Genomic DNA, 25,557 nt, shown 5'->3' on the forward strand with positions numbered 1-25,557 from the left:
AGGATTTTTTTTTTACTAGTAATAGCGGTGATCAGTGACTTATAGCGGGACTGTGGCAGGCATTCTGACACTGGGGGGAACTGACTTGGTGTCACTGACATTCCCAGTGACACCAATACAGTGATCAGTGCTAATAAAAAGCACTCACACTGTACTAATGGCACTTGGCAGGAAGGGGTTAACATGTGGGGCGATCAAAAGGTTAACTGTGTGCTGTTTTACGGTTTGCTGTGTATGTGTGCTTCACTCTAAGCACATGAGCTGACAGGGAGGAGAACTGTTTTGCTTACAAACAGTTCTCCCCCCCGCCATCGGAGATGCTCGGCAATCACTGGGCGCCGACAAGTAACCACTGGCTGGGACCTGGTGATTGACAGCTGCGGCCGCGAATGGTGGCGCAGGTAGGGCGCGTGCAACCCCTACCCAGAAATGCAAAAACAGGTATATATACAGGATTTTGTGCACCCATGCCACCCTGTAGCAGTATTTCTGCTATAGGGTGAACGGGAAGTGGTTAAATTAACCATTAGCCGCCCGGCCAATGGCAGTTTGGCGGCTTGAAATGCGCTCCTGTATTCCGGGTGCACGCCATTTGGCGTGCTCCCGCACATGCGCAGTTTGCGGCACAGCAGAGCGGCGCAGCAGCGGGATCTGTCACGGGCCGTGCACTTCGGACACGGCCGATGACAGATCCGAGTACCGGCTCCCGTAGCTGGTACCATGTGACCTGCTGTGACCAATCACAGCAGGTCACATGATAGTTGTATACAATGGATGGCTTCATTCATGATGCCATCCATTGTATACTAGTGCCTAGCTGTGAATGGTCACAGCAGGTCACATGCACATGTCATGTGATTAGCTGTGACCAAATCACAGCTAAGCACAAAAAAAAAAAAAAAGCTGAATGAATCGATTTCATTCAGCTAAATGCTTGCTTATAGCAAAGTAATTCTTTGCTATAAGCAAACTGTGTATAAAAAAAAAAAAAAATAAATAAAATACTGATCACTCCCCCAAAGTAGTACAATGTTACTATGGTAACATTGTACTACTTTGGTCATAGTAAAATATGAAAAAAAATCTTTAAAAAAAATGTAATAAAAAATTAAATATAATAAAAAAAAATATATATATATATATATATATTTGTTTTCATACTGTCACCAGTCAGTGTCCATGTTCACCGCCATGCCAGTTATATGAAGATGCTGTACTGCACTGGTGACAGTATGTAAAAAAAAAATAGTGAAAATAATTTTTTTAATTTTTTAATTTTCCGAAAAATTATGACAAAAAAATACAACTTCAAAAAACTCGCCATGCCTCTTATGAAGTATGTCGGACTGTCTACTCTGCAAAAAGGGGTCCTTTGGGGATATCTGTACTATTCTGACATTCTTCGACCTCAAGAAATTAGATTGGCTGTCAGTACTTCAGGATTGATCAATATTCAGATCTATACCATAGTTTGTGAACTCTATAACTTTCCTACAAACTAAAAAATACATCCTAATTTGGGTTATTTTCACCAAAGACATGTAGCAGAATACATCTCGGCCTAAATTTATGAAGAACAATTATTTATTTGTAAACTTTTATAACAGAAACAAAGAAAAATGTGTTTTTTTTTTCAAAATTTTTGGTCTTTTTTTGTTAATTTAGCAAAAAATAAAAACCCCGGCGGTGACTAAATACCACCAAAAGAAAGCTCTAGTTGTGTGAAGAAAATGATAAAATTTTAGTTTGGGTACAGTGTTGTATGACCGCGCAATTGTCATTCAAAGTGTGAGAGCGCTGAAACCTGAAAAATGGCCTGGGCAGGAAGGTGTAGAAATGGTTAAAACACTTAGCTGATGGCGCCTTCTGTTTGTTTATTGTTTTAGTGCAGAGACATCCAATACACTGTTAGAAGAGCTGCATCCATTATAGAAGGGGATTAACACACCTGGATCTACCATACAGAGACTACAGCTTCTTGCTTGGGACCTAATCACTCTTTCTTCATTTGCGCTACAGGTTTTTATGTTTTTGTACTTAGTTTTTTCTGTGATTTTACCTGCATTTTTTTAAAGTTAATGACAGCACATAAGTACTCTTTGCTCCTTAGAACTAGGTTCTATAGAATTTCCTTCTCTGAATTGTACATGACCTGTCCCGTACTATTTTTAAATTGATGTATCAGTTGTCATTTTCTCTTTTTGTTGAATTGGGTGCATACACATTAAAGCTCTGTTGTATGCAATCTGGAATGTATAATATTGAACTAGAAAGAACAAAGGTGTATCCTCAGGTGCTCTATACAGTATATGTTGCATTGTCAATACTCCAATAGATTGTAGAGAAGGAAACACTGCTCTAAGTTGGTCTGCCTGAATCTGCCAACGTCACACAAACAGGTGTCAGCCTCAGCCCAGCCCAGCTTCAATTATAATTGAAGATATCAGATTAAAGGAATCCTGATGGCCACACACTGAAATCAACTTTACTAAAGAATATTCATAAAATTTCCATAAAATCAACACAGACCAATAAATACACTGCAGAGGGGTGAAACACCGGATAACACCCCTTTGCTGTGTATTGGTCTTTGTTGATTTTATGGATATTTTATGAATATTCTTCAATAAAGGTGATTTCAGTGTGTGGCTGTCCAGATTCCTTTCTTCTTCCAATAGATTGTAGTAGAACCATGTGACACAGAAATGCCTTGTACAATCTGCATCTCATCTGTTTGTAAATGTATGCACTTTAGTCCTCTGTTTTAACTAAAAATGTTTTTACCAAATAACAAAAAAGTAATATATTTAAATTAACGGCTTGCCTACCAGGGCAATTTTTTGCACTCTTATTAAAACCTGCATTCTTTATACTAGCAAATTACTTTGAACCCCCAAACATTATATATTTTTTGAAAGCAGAGACCCTAAAGAATAAAATGGTGGCTCTTGGAAATGTTGCACACAATGTTTGTGCAGCCCTTTATCAATCACACATTTTCAGGAAAAAAACTTAAATGAATTTTAATGCTCACAAACACAAAACAGTACCCAATTAGTTTGTAAAATTAAAAAGATCATGTTGCATCAAGAAGATAGATAGTAAACATGTCGAGATTTAAAACGTGTCTGTGAAATGACAACAAAATATAGTACCTAAAATTGTCCGTAAGTGATGCTTTAAAAGCCTTTACAGCAGGGGTCTCCAAATTTTCTAAAGAAAGGGCCAGTTAACAGTCTTTTGGACTTTAGGGGGGCCAGGCTGCTGGAAGTCAGAAAAGAAAATGTCCTAGCTTCACTGGCAGTAAACAATGCCTGATTTTTGGAATTAAGGGAGGTATAGTACCCTATTTCTGGTGTCAGTGGAAGGAATAGTTCCCCATCATTGGTGTCAGTGGGAGGAATAGTGCCCCATCATTGGTGTCAATGGAAGGAATTGTGGCCCATTGTTGGTGCCAGTGGGTGGAATAGTGGCCTGTCATTGGTGTCTGTGGGAGGAACAGTGCTCCACCACTGGTGTTGATTGGAGGAATGGTGCCCCATGGTTGGTGCCATTGAAAGGAATTGTATCCCAGCACTGGTTTCAGTGAGAGGAATTGTGTCCCAATGTACAGTTGTGTTTAAAATAATAGCAGTCAGACATCACTAACCTGATCAATCACTGTTGGGGGGAACTGTTTTTACGTTTTTTTACGGTAGAGTAATAGAAATCCAACAGACTCAACAGACATGACATGCATGCTGCTGATTCTGTGTAATTGAATCACTAATTGAAAGGGGCATGTTCAAAATAATAGCAGTGTGGAGTTCTATTAGTGAGGTTATTCATTCTTTGAAAAACAGGTGGCAATTATTGCCCTTATTTAAGGAAGGAAGGCAGCAAATGTTGTACATGCTGGTTACAGTGCATTTCTCTCTGAAATTCTGAGGAAAATGGGTCGTTTCAGACATTGTTCAGAAGAACAGCGTACCTTGATTAAAAAGTTGATTGGAGAGGGGAAAACATATAAATAAGTGCAGAAAATGATAGGCTGCTCAGCTAAAATGATCGCAAATGCTTTAAAATGGCAACCAAAACCTGAAAGACGTGGAAGAAAGCAAAAAACTACCATTCCAATGGATAGAAGAATAGCCAAAATGGCAAGGACTCAGACTCTAAAGTTACCTACCTCTGAGTACTGTTACAATTAAAACAAATAAGATTGAAGTAAGATTGTTCTTTTTGGGTCTAGTGGCCAGAGACAGTTTGGCAGACGACCCCCAAACACTGAATTCAAGCCACAGTACACTGTGAAGATAGTGAAGAATGGTTGCGCAAGCATCATGATATGGGGATGTTTCTCATACTACGGTGTTGGGCCTATTTATCGCATACCAGGGATCATGGATCACTTTGAATACATCAGAATACTTGAAGAGGTCATGCTGCCTTATGCTGAAGAGGAAATGCACTTGAAATGGGTGTTCCAACAAGACAACGACCCCAAACACACCAGTAAACGTGCAGCATCTTGGTTCCAGACCAACAAGATTGACGTTATGGAGTGGCCAGTCCAATCCCCGGATCTTAATCCAATAGAAAACTTGTGGGGTGACATCAAAAATGGAGTTTCTGAGGCAAAACCAAGAAATAGAGAAGAACTGTGGAATGTAGACCAATCATCCTGGGCTGGAATACCTGTTCACAGGTGCCAGAAGTTGGTTGACTCCATGCAACACAGATGTACAGCAGTTCTCAGAAACAGTGCTTATACAACTAAATATTAATTAAGTGATTCAAAGGAAAGCAAAATCTTCAAACATTTTTCAGTTTATATAGTGAATGTTTGAGTTTGTAAAGAAGAATACAAACACTGCTATTTTTTTGAACAGTCTAATATTCACTTTTCTTCATTTTTTTTAGAGGAACAATACAAATTTGATATATTTTTCTTCATGTTTTGAATTGGAATAGAATGTGTAGTGTTCCCAATGCATTTGTGTGTATGGAAATAAAGCTATTAGAAGGATTTTGAGCTTTATTCACTTTTTTCAGCACACTGCTATTATTTTGAACACAACTTTAGGTGTCAGTGGAAGGAATTGTGCCCTATCATTTGCGGTTTTGGGAGGAATTGTGCCTCATTGTAGGTGTCAGCAAGAGAAATATCGCCCCATCATTGATGTCATTGGGAGGAATAGTGCCCCATTGTTGGTGATATTGGGTGGAATTGTATACTATAATTTGTGTAAATGGGAGGATTTGTGCCCCATTGTTGGTTTCAGTGGCAGAAATTATGTCCCGTTTATGGAGTCAGTGGATAGAATAGTGCCCCAAGGGCCGGATAAAAGCAAGCAAAGGGACACATCCGGCACCCGGGCCACAGTTTGGAGACCACTGCTTTACAGGTTACTAGTATAGAGTTATAAATTAAGTGAAGCCCTAGAGTTAATGCTTTAATTTTGACGTTTGTGACAATACCTCACATGTGTGGTGTAATCATCGTTTACATATGTGTGCCAACCTACATATTTGCATTTACATTTTGTGTATGTGTCGGCAAATGGGGGTGCTTTTAATTTTTCTTTATTACTTTTATTTATGTAATTTAAGTTCTTTAAGTTTTCACATTTTTTTTTCATTTAACTTTTTTGCTTTCACAAGGGGGTAAACAAGCCCCCTTGTGATATCTTTTGGCACGTGACAGGTACTGTTTATGGAGACATCAGGGGTCTATTATGAAGTCCTCCCTGCCCTCCAAAGCAACTAACCAAGCACAGATCATGCTTGGTTAGATGCTACCCTAGTTATAACAGCCAGGAAATGACAGCTCTGAAACCAAAAGTGACAAAATCCTTGTTGCTTCCAGGATCAGAGAGGATGTTCCTTCATCTCCTCTGTGGGCAGCCATCTTGATTGCTTATTATGGTCTCAGGTTCTCCCATCTCTCAGCCCGAGGAGGGTGACAGAAGAGAAAGATCTTTTAGAGCTCTGCAAAAATGTTAGTCACCTGAATCACTTTTACATGAAAGCCAATCTGCTTGATCTGATCCACCAGCTGTAAAAAACAATACCAGGATCATGGCTGCTCCAGCTGCAGCCATGGTCCTGATATAACCACTTGCCAACTAGGACAGTTATATATGTACGGCATAGTCCTTATATGCGATGGCAACATTCGTTTTCTCTTTTAAGGCTAAGTACATTCTCTGCAAGTACAGAAAATGATCTTATTAACCTCTTCACACCGGCCGAATGCAAATGTGCGGCCTCCCGGCATCTGGGTCTAGACACCGAGTGGCCGCACATTTGCGTTCTATTAAAAAAGAACATATGTGCTGAGAGCGTGTGCCCAGCGTGCACCCAGCACACATGTCCTGTACTCACGGAAAGGTCCCGATCTCCTCTTTCATGTGACCGCCGTGATGGCGTGTCACAGCGGTCACCTGACCCTAAACCCTGCCCCGCCTCCCGGCTTCTGAAACCCTTAAAGGGCCGGGGTTAAAGCTGTTGTAAAGGTACATATTTTTTACTAAAATAAAAAATTTTATACTTACCTGCTCTGTGAAAGAGTATTGCACAGAGCAACCCCAAGCCTCCTCTTCTGGGGTCCCCTGCCGATACACTTGGCACCTCTACTTCTCTGTGTACCACCATAGGAAGCTGCTTCCTATGGTGGCACATGTGTGAGCTATCTCTCTAGTAGTGACAGCAGCAGGAGCCAAAGGGTCTCAGACAAGCTTATGTGAGATAGGAGAGGAGAGAAAAGACCTGCAGACAAGCACAGTGCAGGACTGATTGAGGTAAGTGTTTAGGTAGAGGAGAAGCAGGTACTGAAATATGTTTTACCCTAATGCATACAATGCATTAAGGGAAAAAACTACTTGACTTTAGAGAGAGAGAGGTGTCAAGCAGCAGTGGGTAGTTATGAAATAAATGAAAAAAAAACCAAATGTAAGTTGCACTCACAAGCATCCCAGAAACCAAGCCATTCCCTGAAATACACTGTGCAGGTACAGGCAAGCGGAAGGGAATTGTGTCTGTAAACTGTTGCTGGAGCAGACCGGAGCCGAAGTGCTGCTGCTGATACCTTTCAGTGAGCTGTCAGGAAAGCTGTCACAGATGCTGGAGCCTCAAAGAGGCGAGTTTCAAAGGCAAAGTCCTGCTTTCTTCCTTAGCTTCCTGTCGACATCCAATCAGGATGCAACGCGTTGAGTCATGGTTTCCTGGTTGCTGTCACCTCCAGTGACAAGTAAGATGTTTCGAGCAGTGAAAGTCTCCCTATGGTATTGTTTCTCCTGAGCAGTGCAATATGGTAAGAGGAAGATTTGGAGTTTGGATACTGGTACAGTCTGGATGGTGAACTTTATAGTGGGGTCTGACCCAAAGGCACAGCATGACCTATCTAGAAATAGTAGGTCATAACATTGTGACGAGCACAAGTCCATGTGGGGACATCTGGAACACCATTGTGATTAAAATCTGGCACCTGTCTAATTATTTATAGAAGCACAAGCACCTTTTGCTTTGTCGCTTGGTCACAAATGATATGGTCAGAGTGGGATTGAGTGGACTATTGTTTGATTACATGTTTCTTTGGACTTATGCCCAGATTCTCTTTCGGTGCCTTTTCCAACAGAGCTCAGACCACAGGAGGGCTAAGCAGCACAGCCAGTTAGTTGTGCTGCAGTGACCATGTGCTGGCAAGGAACATGCTGATAAGAGGAGAAAGCAGATTAAAGTTGGCCATAGATGGATCAAGATTCAGACAAGCTCAGCAGGGACCAGTCAAATTTCAATACATCTATGGCTGTTCCTATTCCAGAGAAGTTGGTCTAATAATCTAATGAAATGTTCCTTTGATTAGTGCTACAGATAGTTGGCTACAATGGTCTTCACTTTTTTTCTTTATTTTCACCTGGTAATCTGACCAGTAAGTCTGTTATATTTCAGCTTCCTCTAACTGTCCAAGCAGTCCAGAAAAAGTGGCAAAGTGAGACATATCATTTAATACTGAGGGGTGTTTAAAAGGATCAGCTTTTTATTTATTTATGCAAAAACCTTTATCCCAAAATGGAAAAACTGTTGCTGTAAAAACAGCTGGAGTATGGCATGTCAACGGGACACAGACGATGACATATTACTAAACCGGCCCGTTGCCAGTGTCATGATGTGACCTCTGTGACCAATCACAGCAGATCACATGTCAATTGTATACAATGGATGGCTTCCTGTCATGCCATCCATTGTATACAATTAAGTTGTTAGCTGTGACTGGTCAAAGCAGTCACATGGTACAGACAAGGCCATTCACAGCCCATCTGTATCATGTGATCAACTTTGCCCAATCACAGCTAATCACAACAGAAGACTGAATGAATACATTTCATTCTGCAAATATCAATGAAATACATTGGTATTAGCAATCATAACGTGCTAAAAAAAAAAAAAAAGAAAAATCCTGATCACTTGCCCAGAGTAGTTCAATGTTACTATGGTAACATTGTATTGCTTTGGTCACAGTGTGTTGGAAAAAAAAATACAAAAAAAAAATAATGTAATAAAAAATAAAAAAATGATAGAAACAAATTAAATTATTATTATTATTATTATTTTTATTATTTTCACCAAAGAAATGTAGCAGACTACATTTTGACATACATTTATGAAGAAATTGTCTTTATTTGCAAAATTTTATAACAAAAACAAAGAAAAGTGGGTTTTTTTTCAAAAGTTTCAGTTTTTTTTGTTTTATTTAGTAATGAATGAAAAACCCAGTGGTGATTAAATGCCACCAAAAGAAAGCTCTATTTGTGTGAAAAAAAAATGATAAAAATGTCATATGGGTACAGTGTTACATGACCGTGCAATTGTCATTCAAAGTGTGGCAGTGCTGAAAGCTGAAAATTGGCCTGGGCAGGAAGGGGGTAAAAGTGCCCAATATTGATGTGGTTAAATCTGCAAGTGCATTTGACAATGCCCTCTCCCCAGACTGACATTGCTGATCTTCATGGATGACTAGGTTTGTTATAGACATAGGAGCCACCTTACGTCAGTAAGTGTGTTCTCAGCTGTGCACACCCTTTATACAGTATATGAGCAGACTGATGCTCAGGATTCTCCCTTTCACTCTATGTACTATGGGAGCAGGGGCTGACTGACCATTTGGAAACTCGGGCTCTGCCCGAGGGCCCGGGGTCAGTAGGAGGCCCCATGAGATGCCCCTGGTACCTTTTTCATAGGCTTTTTTGAGTTTGCACAAGGACATAGGGGCCCCATGATCCCCTATTGCGCGGGGGCCCCATGAGTTGTCAGTCCACCCCTGTATGGGAGCCTGCTTCTGAGTGAAAAAGCAGAGTGTTTACAGAACACTAAACAGGTAGAGGTGCTATCTGTTTGTTTAGGGGAACCAGTTAGGGGGCATCCTGTTAGTTACCTTCTGTGCATCCAGTGCCCTCCTCTGCCTGCAAATGACCCTCGCACTTCCATTCCTTCAGCATCCCCTGCACTGCAGTGACTCAATCACTTCTGGGACCCCCATGGGGGGGGGGTTTAAAACACCACTGACCACCAATAATTATAGGATTTTTTGGGGTGGGAGCCGGCAGGCAAAGTGAAATGATCCTGGGATTTGTGGGGGGCTTCAAGTGCTTTGGGCTTATTTCCATGCAATGCAATTTCCAGGGAACTTTCACTAACAACAGAAGACTTTCACTTGGAGTCAGTGGGTATTTATATGTATAATCACCATTATTCCTAAATAAGCACACATACAGTGTATCACTTGGCACTTCTGTGACCTATAGTGCCACAGACTATCCACTATTTCTATTCAGAATTTTAGATTTTTTTATGATTTTATGATTCTATGTGATCTGAGACGTTTCATTTGATGTATTTCACTGGAATATTGTATGAACACTTCTATTCACATAAACACTTTATGATTGCATTTCTCACTTTTCTCAGTTTTCTCAGTTTTAGCGCTGCACTTACATTTGAACTGGTAATTTACAAAGGTTAAGTGAGCCTTAACCAACTCAATACCAGCATGCTTCTTTATTTTCAAAAACTTGTGCACACAATTACAGCATTTTAGAGTATGTACTGTCATAGGATTTTTATTAGATATAACAGAAAGTAAGATAATTTTTTTTTTTTATTTTTTTTTTAGTCTTTTCTCTTTTATATGGCAAAAATAAAACACCCAACATTTATTAAATACCACCAAAATACAGTTCTGTATGTCTCAAAAAATGCTATAAAATGTATTGGGATGCAGTGTTGCATGACCGAGTAATTGTCAGTCAAATTGTTACAGCACTATGAACTAAACAAATTCCTTGAAAGGAAGGTGGGGGGGGGGGGGGTAGCATGCTGGTACTGACATAGTTAAGAAATACATAACTGGATTTTGAGTTTAGCATTAAAACAAAATTTGTTTTTTTACTTACTTAGTCCTAAAGTGAATTCCTCATAAGACAAGTATTCTTTCCCATCAGTATTAAGCTCATCAAAAAGAAGCTCCAACTCTTCAACAGTGCAGAAAATAACTTCACTGATTTTCTGAAATAAATAATTTGCAAGTTAATAAAATAATATTTACAAATTAATTCCATCCATGAGTATATTATATTAGGAAAAAATCTGTTTTCTTCCTGTGCTCTGAGTTTTTCCATTTAATATATAATTACATAGTTGATAAGGATGAAAAAAAAACAAGTCCATCCAGTTCATCTTAGGTGTGTATTCTGCGTCCTGAGGAAGACATCTAAAGGTTTTGTCAACACTTTCAGCTAGTAACCCTTCCTGGTGGAGGGAGTTCCACATTTCTACTATTTCCAAAAGTAAAGAACCCTTTCCACAACCAGGGGCGGACTGACCATTTAGACACTCGGGCACTGCCCGAGGGCCCGGGGTCAGTAGGGGGCCCCATGAGATGCCCCTGGTACCTTTCATAGGCTTTTTTGGGTGTGGTTTGAGTGTGGGCAAGGACACAGGGGCCCCATGATTTCCTATTGCCTGGGGGCCCCATGAGGTGTCAGTCCACCCCTGTCCACAATCTAAAGTAAAACAATCTAATTGTGGCCATGTGTCCTCTTCAAGGACCTTAGAGTAAACAACAGAGTTAAAGGAGTTCTAAAGACAGATAGTTTTTTATCTTAATGCATCCTATGCATTAGAGTAAAAAATCTTCTGAGTGAAGCATCCCTTTAGACAAGATTTCCCATAGGGAGTATCTCAGCAAAAATTACATTTTGTGGTAAGGGATGCCAAAAATCTGACTTGTATCTTATTGCAGACTTCTGGGAAAATCAGTAAGCCCCCCCTTATACTTACCTGAGCCCCATCTCAATCCCCTGATGTCTCTCTCTCCTTATTGGCTCACACAGCTCTTGCTACTGTCACTCACAGCCAGTGAACAGGCGAAGAAAGAGCGGGGCAGGGCCGAGCCTCACTCTTTTTGTGACAATGTTCAATCACAGGAGTGGGGTTTTGAGCGAGCCTGCTTGAGTGCCCCCATTGCAAATTGGTCGGTGCGCAACTGGGGGGGGGCAGGACCACCAGCAGAGGACCCGAGTAGAAGAGGATTAGGAATGTTCTGTGCAAAACCATTGCACAGAGCAGATAAGTATAACATGGGTTTTTTGGGTTTTTTTTAAATTACAACCTTTAGAATCACTTTACACTGAGTGTGACTTGGCATGCGATTCACATCCCATGCAACTTGCAAATCATATGCCAAGTCGCATCCTATTGTCCGCAATTACAGTGGTCAGATCGGTGCGATTCCGACTTGGTCAGAGCCACACCGATTTCTAAAGTAGTACATGTACTACTTTTCATGCAATTTGCATAGACATCTGTAAGATGTCTTGCAATTCACACCTGAAATCGGCATGTCCCCTGACTTTGAAATTGTGCGACTTCACTGTAAGTCACACAATTTCAAAGTCGGGCTTGATGTGACCGGGTGTTAAAAACAGATCAGGCAAAAATGCAAATGTGTTTCCAATGTGTCAGAATGTACTCTGATGAACTTTGAGGATGTTTGCTCAGATCTTTTGATTTAATAGCCAGATAAATACTGTGTATAAAGCATCAGTAAACCTAAAGTACATGAGCCACATGCAATATATTCTTTATAAATGTATTTATGAATGTCTTGAAACATGTACATACTTTGAAATACTGACAGCCTTGCCACATTTTACTTTAAAAAAAACAAGCAGGAAGGTTGATAGAAAAGGAGCAGTTTTTTTCAAGTTAAAAAAAATAATAATAAACCACAAAAATCTTGCAATCTGGACCAGCAAATAAATTGGAAGATAAAGAATTATTTACAGATATCCACCAACTGGTCCAAGTGCTTAATCTTTCAAATTGATTTTCCTACCGCTAGCTTTGAATGTTAGCAGTGACTTTGATAGCTGCCGCCATACTTTTATAGTTTTGAAAATCATCCAATCTCCAACAGAAAAGTCCATGAGCAGCTGGCATGATACATTAGACTTATACTGCATGAGTTGTGTGATCCATGCGCATATAGTTACACAATGTTGTATTCTTTTTGTGCAGTAGTATTATTGCAATATTTGTTGGGTAGGTGCAGTGTGGTGCGGTGCAGTGGTCCAGAATGCAGGAACCAATGTATTGAAGAACTTGAAAACAGTGCAACAGCTCCGTGGGGGAGCTCACCTGACCAGGAACTTGAAGTCAATGTAGCAGAGAGTCAGTAGTAGTAGGCCTGAACTGAAGACAGCATCTGCCAAGGAGGGCCAAATGCGGCCTGGCCACTCCAACTCAAAAGGGAGCTTGCTAAAGTGCAGACGTAGGCCCTGAGCTTTCACTACTCCACCAGAACCTCTCCCTGACAGACAGGTATGCGTGCTAGCCATTTATTTTTTTTAATGGTTGAACTGGATGGACTTTTGTCTTTTTTCAGCCAGACTAACTATGTAACTAACTATGTAACTATGTAACTATTTCACAAATGTTCACCAAAACCTAGGGCAGGGACTTAAAAAGACTGCAAAACTCAAGATGGCCACCAAGGTGACCTGAATGCAGTGTAGCCAACCGAAACGCTGCACCAGGAAACCATAGAGAAATCCAGTTTCCCTTCGCCTTCCTTCTAGCTGTATTGCTGCTTTGGGCGAGCGCCACCTACAGTGGAGAAAATATAATGCACCGGCCTACATATGTGTTATAGGTTGTGCACCAAATTACATAGTATTTAAAGAGTAACACCACCTTTGTTGCGAAAAAAAAAAACATTTCCCTACAGGTGATCTATTTACATTGCAAGGATTTTAACAAACTTTGTTGCAGATTCCTACCTTTTGTTATTTTGAAGAAATACCTGCTTGCCTGTGTCCATGTTCAAAATGAATATGTATGGGAATGGTTTTATAATTATCAATTAGCTGCTGCACCTGGAGGGCTCTAATAAGTAAACTGGCAAGGTTTGCATACCTTTAGACAAAATTTCCCATAGGGAGTATCTCGGCAAAAATTACATTTTGTTGTAGGGGATGCCAAAAATCTTACTTGTATCTTAGTGCAGACTTCTGGTAAAATCAGTAAGCCAATCACTCAAGCAGGAAATGAAATTTTCAGGAGGCGTTCTGCACACCATCTGTGTATATGCGTATGCATACAGCACATAGCATTGCATTTTACAAAGAAAATTACAGCACTGCAGGTTGAAAAGGAAAGGTAATTTTTAATAACATTTAATTGCAATATGGCTTGAATCTCAATTGTAAACGCTGTATTATTATTTTTTATCCCACGCAACCCTCCCACGAGTGACCCTTTAACCACCTCCCACCCACCATATAAGAAAATGATGGGCGAGCGGTAGCTCTCTCATTCTAGGAGGATGTTATATGATGTCCTCCCAATCTAAACCTCCAGGGGCACACAGCATGGCAATCAGTGGTGCGCTGTGTCCCTGGGATACAGCGGATCACCAATCACAGTAAAGAGCCGATGGCACAGGCACTGTCATGTGATCAGCTGTATCCAATCACAACTGATTGCATGTTATCAAGGAAATGCCAGTTATAGGCAGTGTTCTCCTCACACTGAGAGCGCGTGAGGAGAGCCAGTAAGTGGCATTCCTCAGAGGGGACATCTACACTGTTCATCAGGGCACTGATGATCAGTGCCCTGATGATCAGTGTAGCCCCATCAGTGCCACCTGTCAGTGACCATCAATCCCACCTGTCAGTGCCCTTCAATGCCACGTACCAGTGCCCATCAGTGCACATCAATGCCACATATCAGTGCCTACCAGTGCACATCAATGCCACATATCAGTGCCCAACAGAGGTGCCTTTCAGTGCCAGTCAGTGCCACCTATCAGTGCAGCCTACCAGTGCTGCCAATCAGTGCCAGTCAGTGCCGCCTATCAATGCCCATCAGTGTCGCCTAACAGTTCCAATCAGTGCCACCTAACAGTTCCAATCAGTGTCGCCTATCAGTGCCGCCTATAAGTGCTGCCTATAAGTGCCATATATGAGTCCTGCCTTTCAGTGCCCATCAGTGATGCCTGTCAACGCCCACCAATGATGCCTGTCAATGCCCATCAGTGCCACCTACCAGTGCCTCCTCATCAGTGCAGCCTATCAGTGCCCATCACTGCAGCCTCATTAGCGCACATCAGTGAAGTAGAAAAATTACTTATTTACAAAATGTTATAAAAGAAACTAAGAAAAAACTTTTTTGTTCAAAATTTTCTGTCTTTTTTAGTTTGTTTAGCAAAAAATAAAAAAACCCAGTGGTGATTAAATACCACCAAAAGAAAGTTCTATATGTCTAAAAAAAATATAACAATTTTGTTTGGGTGCAGTGTTGCATGACTGCTCAATTGTCATTCAAAATGTGACAGTGCTGAAAGCAGAAAATTGGCCTGGGCAGGAAGGGGGTAAAAATGTCCAGTAGGCAAGTGGTTAAGCATAGGAGATAGTTTACAGCTGCCTAAGAAACATATGGTTACTTCAAGCATATTACAATTATTGTATAGAGAATTTACTATTGTATTAGATACTCGGAGGACGCTTCACAGCATACATACTGAACATGGCATATTAGATGATAATTTCTTCATAACCACAAGACATGAGACATTTATGAATTTTATGGTGAAAGGGCCATATGATGCTTTGGAACTTACCACTTGCTTTCACTGTTGGGTGCTGTTGTTTGTTACAATTTCACACTTCGCTTTCTTTAGTAAAGAACTCTGAATTTCTGATACATCCTGCACAACCAGGCAACAAGCATTTTTCCAGACACAAGAAACAGTCCACGGGTTTGGTTTTTTTAATTTATTAGGGATTTTAACTTGGATAGGGTAAACTGCTTATGAGATGCTCAACTTGATTGATGAATAACAAATTAGGACAATTTCCTTCTATAAATTACTACAAAAATGGCAGATATTTGACTATGTTCCAGCTGGAATCATGACAGTCATTAGTGGATTTTTTTTAGAAAATTCCCAACTTGTAGGAGCTCTTAGTCCCCTAAGTGAACAAAATACCAGCCTATCTGGCTACGGTATTTGATCCCAGGACAAGGGATAGACCAAGCTGTGAACTGTCCCCTGAAGACTTGCCAATAACGTGCATCCAGCAGACTTCTCTCTTATAGGCCATGGGGTTGTACTCACACTGTCCTTGTCCTACAGCTGTGGATAGAACTGCTTTCAGGCCTCCCGCTGGGCTGGTTCCTCTCCAAGCTATGCAGGCTGTCCTTCCCCAGTGGGAAAACCTTTTGGATGTCCAGAGTTCTCACTACAGATAGACACGCAGTGTGAATTGGACAGAGCTGTTCCTTTATGATGTGCCTTTTATTTATTGATCATTTGTGAGTATAATACTTATTATTTACATTCATTAAACATTTTTAAGGTAATGCACTAGGCCGGTGCGCCCTCTGTTTGTTTTTATCTATTCAGGTCTTTTTGTTTATAGTGCAAAAAATAAAAAACCGCAGAGGTGATCAAACACCACCAAAAGAAAGCTCCATTTGTGGGAAAAAAGGACATAAATTTAATTTGGGTGCAGTGTTGCATGATCGCGCAATTGTCAGTTAAAGTAACGCAGCGCTGTATTGCAAAAAATGGCCTGGTCAGGAAGAAGGGTATATCCTCTGGAGGGCAAGTGGTTAACAAGTGTGATTTGTCATATAATGTACTCTCTAGCATCTGAACATAAGCCAAGCCTTGATGCACATAAAATACAAATGTGATTTTCACTGCGGTGTGATAATATTAATATAATATCATAGCACAAATTGAAGTGTTTAGTTATGTATGTACACTTTCCCAAGCATAATGAATAAGTTATATGGCATATAAGTGACGCAGCCCATAGCATCAAATCTGCAATCACTTTTTTTTTAATTGCTTTAGAACAAAGAGCTATAAATGGGTTACTTCATCTTCTATAGCTATATTACTCTTTGCTCGTTTTATGACATAACCCGGACCATGTTTTATCAATTATCTCTTAATAAGTCAGAGCGAAAAAAAAGAGTGGAACATGACTTGCTGCGCCTTCCTTTGGAGGCCAAGAACAACAGTCAATGCAAGAAGTGTAGACTTACTGCAGCAGCCAGGTGTCACATCATTCATGTCTTCATCATTGTAATGTACAGCGCTGAGTGAACTATTGGCGCTTTATAAATACTGTATAATAATAATAATAATTCTGCTTTCATGCAGAATAAGTAAATTGACTGCTCATTGCTATTTATGACTACATAGCTGAAATTAGCTTTGGATAACGTAGGGAATGGTTAGGTGCTCTATCGGGATTCTTTTTTTATTTTTTGTCTGTTTCCCATTGGGGAGATTCATCTTCACTTCCTGCCCCAGAGACAGAACAGGAGGTGAGAGATGTCACCTTTTACTCTTCTTAAAGAGTTGTCACTGGAATGGGTGTCTACTTTTGAAGATTTTAAAGATTTCTTTGGCTTCTGTTTTTTAACAGTCACAATGCTCAGGAGATATAGGGAGGGTGAATCTTACCAATGGGAACACAGACATCAACATGAATGGATGCTTGAAAAGGAAGCGCGCTTTTGTCTTCTATCAGCCTTGCGCATGCTCTGAAACACGTGGCATTGCATGCTGGACTTCCCCACATCATCACATTGACGCCGACGTCACGCTCCAGGGTGTACCCTGGACACTATCTTCCGATACTCACACATGCCGGCCGGCTTCTTGTGAAACATCCAGAGTCACTCCCCCTGCGCTGACTACGGCTATTACATCAAGGACGCAGTCATATCTTCCATCCTTTAACATATGCCAAAGCCTTTTTTCTACTCCATCATGTGTTTCTTACTGTGTTCTTCAATAAATGTTCTGCATACTGCACTTGGAGGCGCTTTTTTTCTCTTTTATAGCAACATGAATGGAGCAGTGGTTTTGACACTTCTCCACTGCATCCAAAGAAAAAAAGTTTCATCTTTAGATACACTTTAAAGTGTAACTCCACTTTTGTTGAGAACAAAAAAAACATTCCCTTCTGGGTGATCTATGTACAGTATAGTGCGAGGATTCTAACAAACCTTGTTGCAGATTCCTACCTGTTTCTCCTCTGAAGAAATAGCTGTTTGTTCTTATATATTTTTTGGATATTGATTCTCATTTTTGCAGAGGATGCCTAAAATCTGACTTGTATTTTAGTAAAGACTTCTGAAAAATCAGTGAGCCAGTCACACAAACAGGAAATCACAGTTTTGGGGGAGTTCTGTACACAGTGTACAGAATGCCTCCAGGTAGCCATATTGCAATAAATTTTACAGAAAATGACAGTGCTGAAGACTGAAAAGGAAAGGTTCATTTTAAAATATTATATTTACAATATGGATTGTGTCACAATTGTATATGCTATATAATTTTTTTTTTTTTAATTTGGTATATTTTTCCAACTAAAATGGAGTTATCCTTTAAGTCATCTTATAAGAGTTGAAATGAAAACAAAGAAAGAACGTTCATTATTTAATTGCTCTAAAATCTGACTGACAGGTTTCTGTACCATGGGCAAATAAATGTAACAAGCTTACACAACAAGATCCTGCAAAGAGCAATGTTGACTTACCAAGTGCAGTTATGTGTAGAAACCAGCTGTAGCCAGGTCAATATAAAGATTATTTTTGACTGGTTACTGGGGATAACTGTACTTTACTTACAGCATGGTCACTTAGTAGTTGGCACTGTGGTCGACCATTGTTGTGGTTATGGGTTATCGATCAGGGACGCTCTCATAATAAATTACTATATTTGTATAATTTATGAATGGCTGATATTAGAAATAACTGTACCTCCATGTCATCACGTGTGACATATACATCACTACTGGTGTCTTCTACCGAAAACAGAGTTTGAATCTTTTCTGCTATTTCATTAAAAATAGGGTCTTCTTCAGCTTTCGAACTGGTCTCAGGCTGTTGCTCAGAGTTATTTTCCATCAATATTTGCCTTCTAGAGGATCCTAGCTTTCTACCCTTTGACCTCTTCATGCTGTGTAATTGGATGCTTTTAAAAGTCAAGGAAAGAAAAAAATCAAATGAGAAAAGTTAGTGTCTCCCATGAGAAATGCTGACAAATTATCACAAATATGATTGTAAATCTTCAATTTAAATGTAAACAGTTGAGTGACCCATGAACCAGATATGCATTTTAAATAGAGTGACCATTTTCTAGGAAGGCATTATTCAGAAATGAGAAGTTTCCCATGCAAAGATGTTGCCTTGTAGGGCAGCACAATGTTGTTAGCACTCTCGCCTTGCAGTATGAAGGGATTGGGGATGGGATTGGAGGAATTGTTCACTTTGCAAAGTGAATGTTCACTTAAATTAGTTAATGTGAAACTGTGTTCATATTAATCATCCAGTCACTTGCCAACAAAAATCCTCTTTCCTTTTTTTCCTTGAACTGGATTGAGTGATCAAAGTGAACTTAGCTTCACTATCTTTACTAAGATAAATCTATTTCTTTTTTAAAGTGTAAATCCAGTCAAATGCTAAGGCTAAACCTATTCCCACCCCAAGTCTAAGCCTATTCTAGCTACCCTGTAAAGGAAAGATGTCTACCCTTACCTATTCTAAAGTGGCACTGCTCCGGTCACATAATCGGGTTCCAGCACCAGCTTCAGTGTAGAGGAGGGACAACTGACAACAGATGTCCCATAGTAAGCCTATGGGTGACACCATCACCCAGGCTCTGCAGCTATTGTTGCTGCTTCTCCCCTACAAAGAAGTTGGCACTGTGACCCAATCATGTGATCAGGACAGGAGTGGCTTGAGAATAGGTAAGTGTAGACATTTTTTCTTTCACAAGGTTTTTAGAATAGTCTTTGAATGGGGTTGGGAGTAGGTTTAGGCTTCGTTGGAATTTGAATGGATTTACACTTTAAATGATGTAATTATTTACACAATTGTTTGAGAAAAAAATCCTTAATTTCATACATCAGCCCAAAGGTTTGTGCAGTACAGCCCATGATGGAAACACTGACCCATGTCAGTATGGCTCATGATGGAAACACTGACCCATGTCAGTATGGCTCATGATGGAAACACTTACTCATGTCAGTATGGCCCATGATGGAAACACTGACCCATGTCAGTATAACCCATGATGGAAACACTGACCCATATCAGTATAGACCATGATAGAAACACTGACCCATGTCAGTATGGCACATTATGGAAACACTGACCCATGTCAGTATAGTCCATGATGGACACACTGACCCATGTCAGTATGGCACATTACGGAAACACTGACCCATGTCAGTATAGCCCATGATGGAAACACTGACCTATGTCAGTATAGCCCATGATGGAAACACTGACCTATGTCAGTATAGCCCATGATGGAAACACTGACCCATGTCAGTATAGCCCATGATGGAAACACTGACCTATGTCAGTATACCCTATTATGGAAGCACTGACCCATGTCAGTATAACCCATGATGGAAACACTGACCCATGTCAGTATGGCCCATGATGGAAACATTGACCCATGTCAGTATGGCCCATGATAGAAACACTGAGCCATGTCAGTATAGCCCATGGTGGAAACACTGAACCATGTTAGTATAACCCATGATGGAAACACTTACCCACATCAGTATAGCCCATGATGGAAACACTGACCCATGTCCGTATAGCCCATAATGGAAACACTGACCCATATCAGTATACCTTGTGATAGAAACACAGATCCATGTCAGTATGGCCCATGATGGAAACACTGAGAAAGGTTTAGTCAAAAAGTGGAAAAGAATGAGATTGTCTGGATCTGTAACAAGGACTTTTATTGAATATGCAAACCCTAAGTCTATTTTTAAGCAATTTTAGCATCATGTTTCATTAAACACGTTTTTTTAAAGCAAATATCTGTCTGTGAATCTGTTCTTTCTGGAAGATCCTGCCAGAGATAACACTTCATGTTATAGGCTAATAATGCATGCAATTAGCAACAGTGTTGTCAGCCTGTCATGTGATGTGAGCACCTTCAGTTGGTTATTGGAATGCTATTAACAGGCAGTTTAGTGCCCAACTAAAAAAGATTGCATGGCAGACTGAAAATTTTGTTTTTAGTTATGAAGCAGTGGTATGTGCAGTCCTTAAATGTGTGTGTAACTACTGGAATAAAGAATTTAGGCAGGCTTTGAGTGCCCTTTTGCTCTTTGGTTAAAGCAGTGTTTCTAAACCTTTTTTCAATCACAGCATCTTTTAAAAGTATGTAAAATCTCAAGACACCCTAGTCTAAATTGTAAAACTTACTTATCACTGGAAAACCTGAGCCTGAGACAGGGCACACAATCACCTAGATGAAATTAACTTTACATCAGAAGCCCTATTACAGCAGAGTCCCCCTTCATATCAGAGTCCTCCCTGCACATTAAAGGGAGGTTTCCCCTTCACATCAATGTGCCCCTATCATATCTAAGTCCCCCTATACATCAGAGGTCCCTCATGACCACAGTTCTCACATGACAGGAGACTGACCCCCCCCCCCCCCCCTGCCCCTTAATCACTTCAGAGTTGCTCCATCACATCAGAGACTGCCCATCATGTCAGATTCCCTCATCACCACAGAGTCCCTCCTGGTGCTGGGACAAGGTCATCCAGCACCCAGGGCAAAGATGCCATATTGGGCTGATTAGCTTAGGGGATCCTACGCCCAGCTGTCACTCACTTGTCAACATCACTGTTGCTGTGACTACTCCTGTCAGCCTTGTACTAGAAGGAAGGCACCTCTATCCCTACGGTAAACCATTGTATCCAGGGCAGCCACCCCTCCCACCCCCCCTTGTCCTGGCCCTGGTCCTGGTCCCGGTCCCTCCAACCACAGAGTCCTCTCATCCTTTTCTGATCCAGGGAAAACTAGGTCTTGGCCTTGTGCCACCCCGGGAGAACCCTAATGCAGCACCCTGGTTGAGATACACTGGGTTAAAGTATAGCACCATCTTAACTACTTTTCACTATAGATTTTTGGAGATGCATACATTTTAATCACGTCTTCATAATATAGCTGTATATATTAATAAAAATGCACACATTTGCTGCTCATCACATAAGGGAATACTTTTATATCTATAACAGTTATTAACATGATCAAGAAATGAATATATTTGGCTCAGCGGTGCAAAGACAGTGAATGGTTCTATTGTAATTCTGTGAAATATGAATTGTTGCCAGGCCATAACATGAAACATTAATATAAATGCCTAAGGTAGTAATTTTAATTGGTTGTTCGATTGTAGAACAACACTAGGACAATGGAGCCTTTTACAAGCATTCTGGCTGAAAGACAATGCCGAATCCAGGGATCTAAGGTTATGACACAAAACAGTTTATTTAACGTTTTAATATAGAGTGATACATTTTGGGGGTTATTTACTAAAACTGGAGAGTACAAAATCTGGTGCAGCTCTGCATTGAAACAATCAGCTTCCAGGTTTTATTGTCAAAGTTGAATTGAACAAGCTGAAGTTAAAAGATGATTGGCCACCATGCACAGCTCTTCTGGATTCTGAGTGCACCCGTTTTAGTAAATCTTCCCCTTTTCCTCCTTGTCATGCAGTTATAAAATAAACATGTAAACATTTTGGATAATAAAATAATTTATGTATACAATCATTTAGTGAATTCAAAAGAATGTATATTGCTTTGCTACAGAATATTTCTATTTTAGCAGATATTTGGTGAATTTAACTTTATTGATGACTACCAGCCATGACATAAACTGATGTGGATGAAACATCAAGTTTAATTTAAGCTTTTCTAATAAAATGCAGAAGTTCATAGGAACCAGTCAGAACTCAACTAGGCTTCAAAATACTGGAATCTAAATAGCCACAGTTACCTGCCTTGGTGCCCCCTGTCCTAATAAATAAAGCCACTATTTATGCTCACAACAATTTTAGTACATTCCATTTCTGTAAAAACATCTTCAACAAGATTTTGTATATTGCTAGAATAAGATCAATGTGCAAAACTGTCTATACAAAAATCTTAAGTTAACTTCTGAAAGCACCTAAAGTAACAGTTTTTTTTCAATGAGGTAGTTTACATTAATGGGTATAACATACCTTTCATAGACAGAGAATTAATTTAGGTGATGGATTTAAACTGCGGTCTTTCAGATATGTGGAAGTATTCTCCTTTAGCTAGCTGTGCACGTTAAATTGTATTGTGTCATTTTCTTACTTAACTGTGCTTTTCCGTTGTTAGCCTGGAACTGTGGTGTGGCAGTCTCATAGTTTCCTTTGTAGGAGGAAGTTGGTCATGACTAATAAATACTGTAGTTGTTCTAGTGCAGAATGTAAGCTTACATAGGAATAGCTTTATATTTTATGAACGTGTACACACACCTGTGGAGAAGGTTGCATTTTAATATGATTGTGCCGTACACTTCTATGAAACACATACCAAAAGGCTGACAATATAAAGCTGAACTTCAAACAGGTATAAAAGATACAAATCAATGCAGCTCTGTATTCACTAATACATTGTTTGTCCTATTATAAGTCCTGCACAGTCTCTGTACAGCAGAGCACAGGCTAGGAGAGAAAAACAGTACGAGGAGCCAATCAGCTGTGCTGCAATGCGTACAATCTAACAAAGGACATGCTGATAGAAAGCTAGAGCAAAGTGAAAATGTCTTCAATACAAAAATCAGCAAGCGCTTAGAGACAAGAGTGGCTGGCACAAAAGGTGATAAACAAACCTTACACTAAAGATAGACCAAAAAGGTGCAGCATATCAATAAATGCATCAAAAAATAACCAATCAAACATGAAATCTCAATAAGAGGACCTGTATCAATATACAGTAATATAAAACAGGATATGACAGTATGAAAAATATTATTAAGTACAGAAAAATTGCAGTAAAGTGCTAGTGTTCTAACCAAAATGTCCAATAAAACTCCCATAAATATGCCTGAAAAAGTGTGTGCACAGGAAACATGTTGGGTAGGGCCTTACGTGCTGACGTCATGCCACAACTTCTGGTTTCTGGGTCAGCGGCCATACTAGACCCTATTTGAATGTAAACAATCCGGAGTGGAGATTTGGGAGTGGACTCCATTTGATCATATGAATGGCTGACATTATATGCTAATGCCCATTAGCTATCTGATGAGTGCATAAGGGTGAAAGATTACAGCACTTTGGTTGCACAGTGAATGAATTGCAACACTAGGACTCACTATCACTGAAGCTTTTAAGTAGATTTGTCATATGATTTACGGGACATTTATTGGACTTTTTGGTTATTGTAAGAGTACTAGTACTTATCTGCTATTTTATGGCTGTCATATTCTGCTTTATAGATTTTTCATACTGTCATATTCTGTTTTATATTGCTGTATATTTATACTCTTTAATGTTTAGGTCAACTTATTGAGATTTGATGTTTGACTGATCATTTTGTTATGTACTCTATTGTTTATGCGCTGCACTGTTTTTGGTCTAAAGTGAAAATGTACTTGCAAAATAAAATTTCACTTTGAAAATGAACATGCTTTATTCCTTTACTATATCAGGGTCAATGTGTCATAAATTAATCCATTACAGTTTATGTCCCCAACATACAAGGGTTGCACAAAATCAAAAGCAATCAGAAGTTGGCTAATATTAAAATAAAACTAAAGGCAAATTTAAGATAGCGTGGAGAGTGATTTGAGCACTTGTTAGGTTTTTACTGCTGTCTGTGTCCTAGTTAGGGAGAGTCACCCTCTCTAACAGGGGCGGACTGACCATTTGGAAACTCGGGCACTGCACGAGGGCCCAGGGTCAAAAGGGGGCCCCATAAGATGCCCCTGGTACCTTTTTCATAGGCTTTTTTGAGTTTGGGCAAGGACACAGGGGCCCCATGATCCCCTATTGCCCGGGGGTCCCATGAGTTGTCAGTCCGCCCCTGCTCTCTAATTGTTCCATTTACCTCCATCACTGAAAATGAAAGTATAGAAAATCCTGAATTTGGGGTTGTCACCAGAACAGAAATAGAAGGGAAATCTTCCAACGGCGACACTAGTTTCAGTTACCTTGGTGACAACCAGGAATTCCCTAACTTTGGAAGGATTTGGTCTTACTTCTTATTTTGGTCATGGGACAGGAATTGAAGGGAAATTTCCCCTATGAGACACAGATTGCAAAACTAAATCTGAAAGGGGTTATAACCCTTCCTTACTCCATCTGAAATGAAAAAAAAAAAAAGTTTTGTCTTCAGCTCTACTTTAGGCGTAACAGCATTAGGCCAGAAAAGGAGAGTAAAAGATATTCAGAAATGCAACCCTATTGGGGCAGGATATACGAGCAGTGCTAAAATCTGCACAAATAAATGAATGCTGCTCTGTAATCATTAATACAGATTCATGTATTGCTTCGAGCATGAGGCTCAATTTCCCCTCAATCAGCTTTAAGAGTTGTCATGGTGCAAGCCAGTCAGCCGTCAGCACCATAACAACCAATGATGCTTTTCGGCCACGACACAAGGCATTATTCACTGCTATGGTGATGACATCCAGCTCGCCAACACCATGGCAATGCATTACTCTGATCCAGGGCAGGTGGCAAAGATGGCCAACCCTAGTATTCAGAAGAAGACAGAAGCCTGCCTTCTCCAGGCATCTTCCACCTTCCACCATCTAACGCTCTGCTGGAGTCAAAAGCAGGGCACTAATGTGTTGATGGACTATGTGATTGGGGGGCTTTGTGATGTGAGACTATGTGATTGGGGGCTTCTGTGACTCAGTGGCAATGAGTAGGCTCTGATGTGATGAGATAAATCATGTATAGGGGGCCTTTGATTTATAGGGGTGACTCTTATGTATAAGGGGACCTCTGATGTGAATGGGTGAGACCTCTTATTTATAAGGGGACCTCTGATGTGAATGGGTGACTCTGAAATGAAAGGTAGGACTTTGATGTGATAGTGGGACCTCTTAGATGATGGAGGACCTCTGATGTGAAGGAGGGCTTTTGATGCAAAGTTTATTTCATCAAGGTGGTTGTGTGCATTGTCTCCTGCACAAGT

General features: G+C 40.2%; 1 protein-coding gene across 3 annotated transcripts in view; it reads right to left on the reverse strand.

Moving 5' to 3' along the window:
* The window catches only part of LOC149469951 (EF-hand calcium-binding domain-containing protein 4B-like), a 133,764-nt gene extending 111,023 nt beyond the window's left edge, over positions 1-22,741 (reverse strand). For all 3 annotated transcript variants that reach the window (XM_089668176.1, XM_089668174.1, XM_089668165.1), the window contains exons 1-3: positions 22,608-22,741; positions 18,325-18,538; positions 10,434-10,545 (exon numbers count right to left, since the gene is read on the reverse strand). In XM_089668176.1, the coding sequence (XP_089524302.1) occupies positions 10,434-10,545; positions 18,325-18,522 (310 nt within the window). In that variant the 5' untranslated portion in view covers positions 18,523-18,538; positions 22,608-22,741. The remainder of the gene's footprint in view (positions 1-10,433; positions 10,546-18,324; positions 18,539-22,607) is intronic.
* Positions 22,742-25,557: the final 2,816 nt, after the last annotated feature.

Source organism: Staurois parvus, unplaced genomic scaffold, assembly GCF_062004578.1.
Source record: "Staurois parvus isolate SC_StPar_1 unplaced genomic scaffold, SC_StPar_1.0 ptg000056l, whole genome shotgun sequence".
NCBI lineage: Eukaryota > Metazoa > Chordata > Amphibia > Anura > Ranidae > Staurois > Staurois parvus.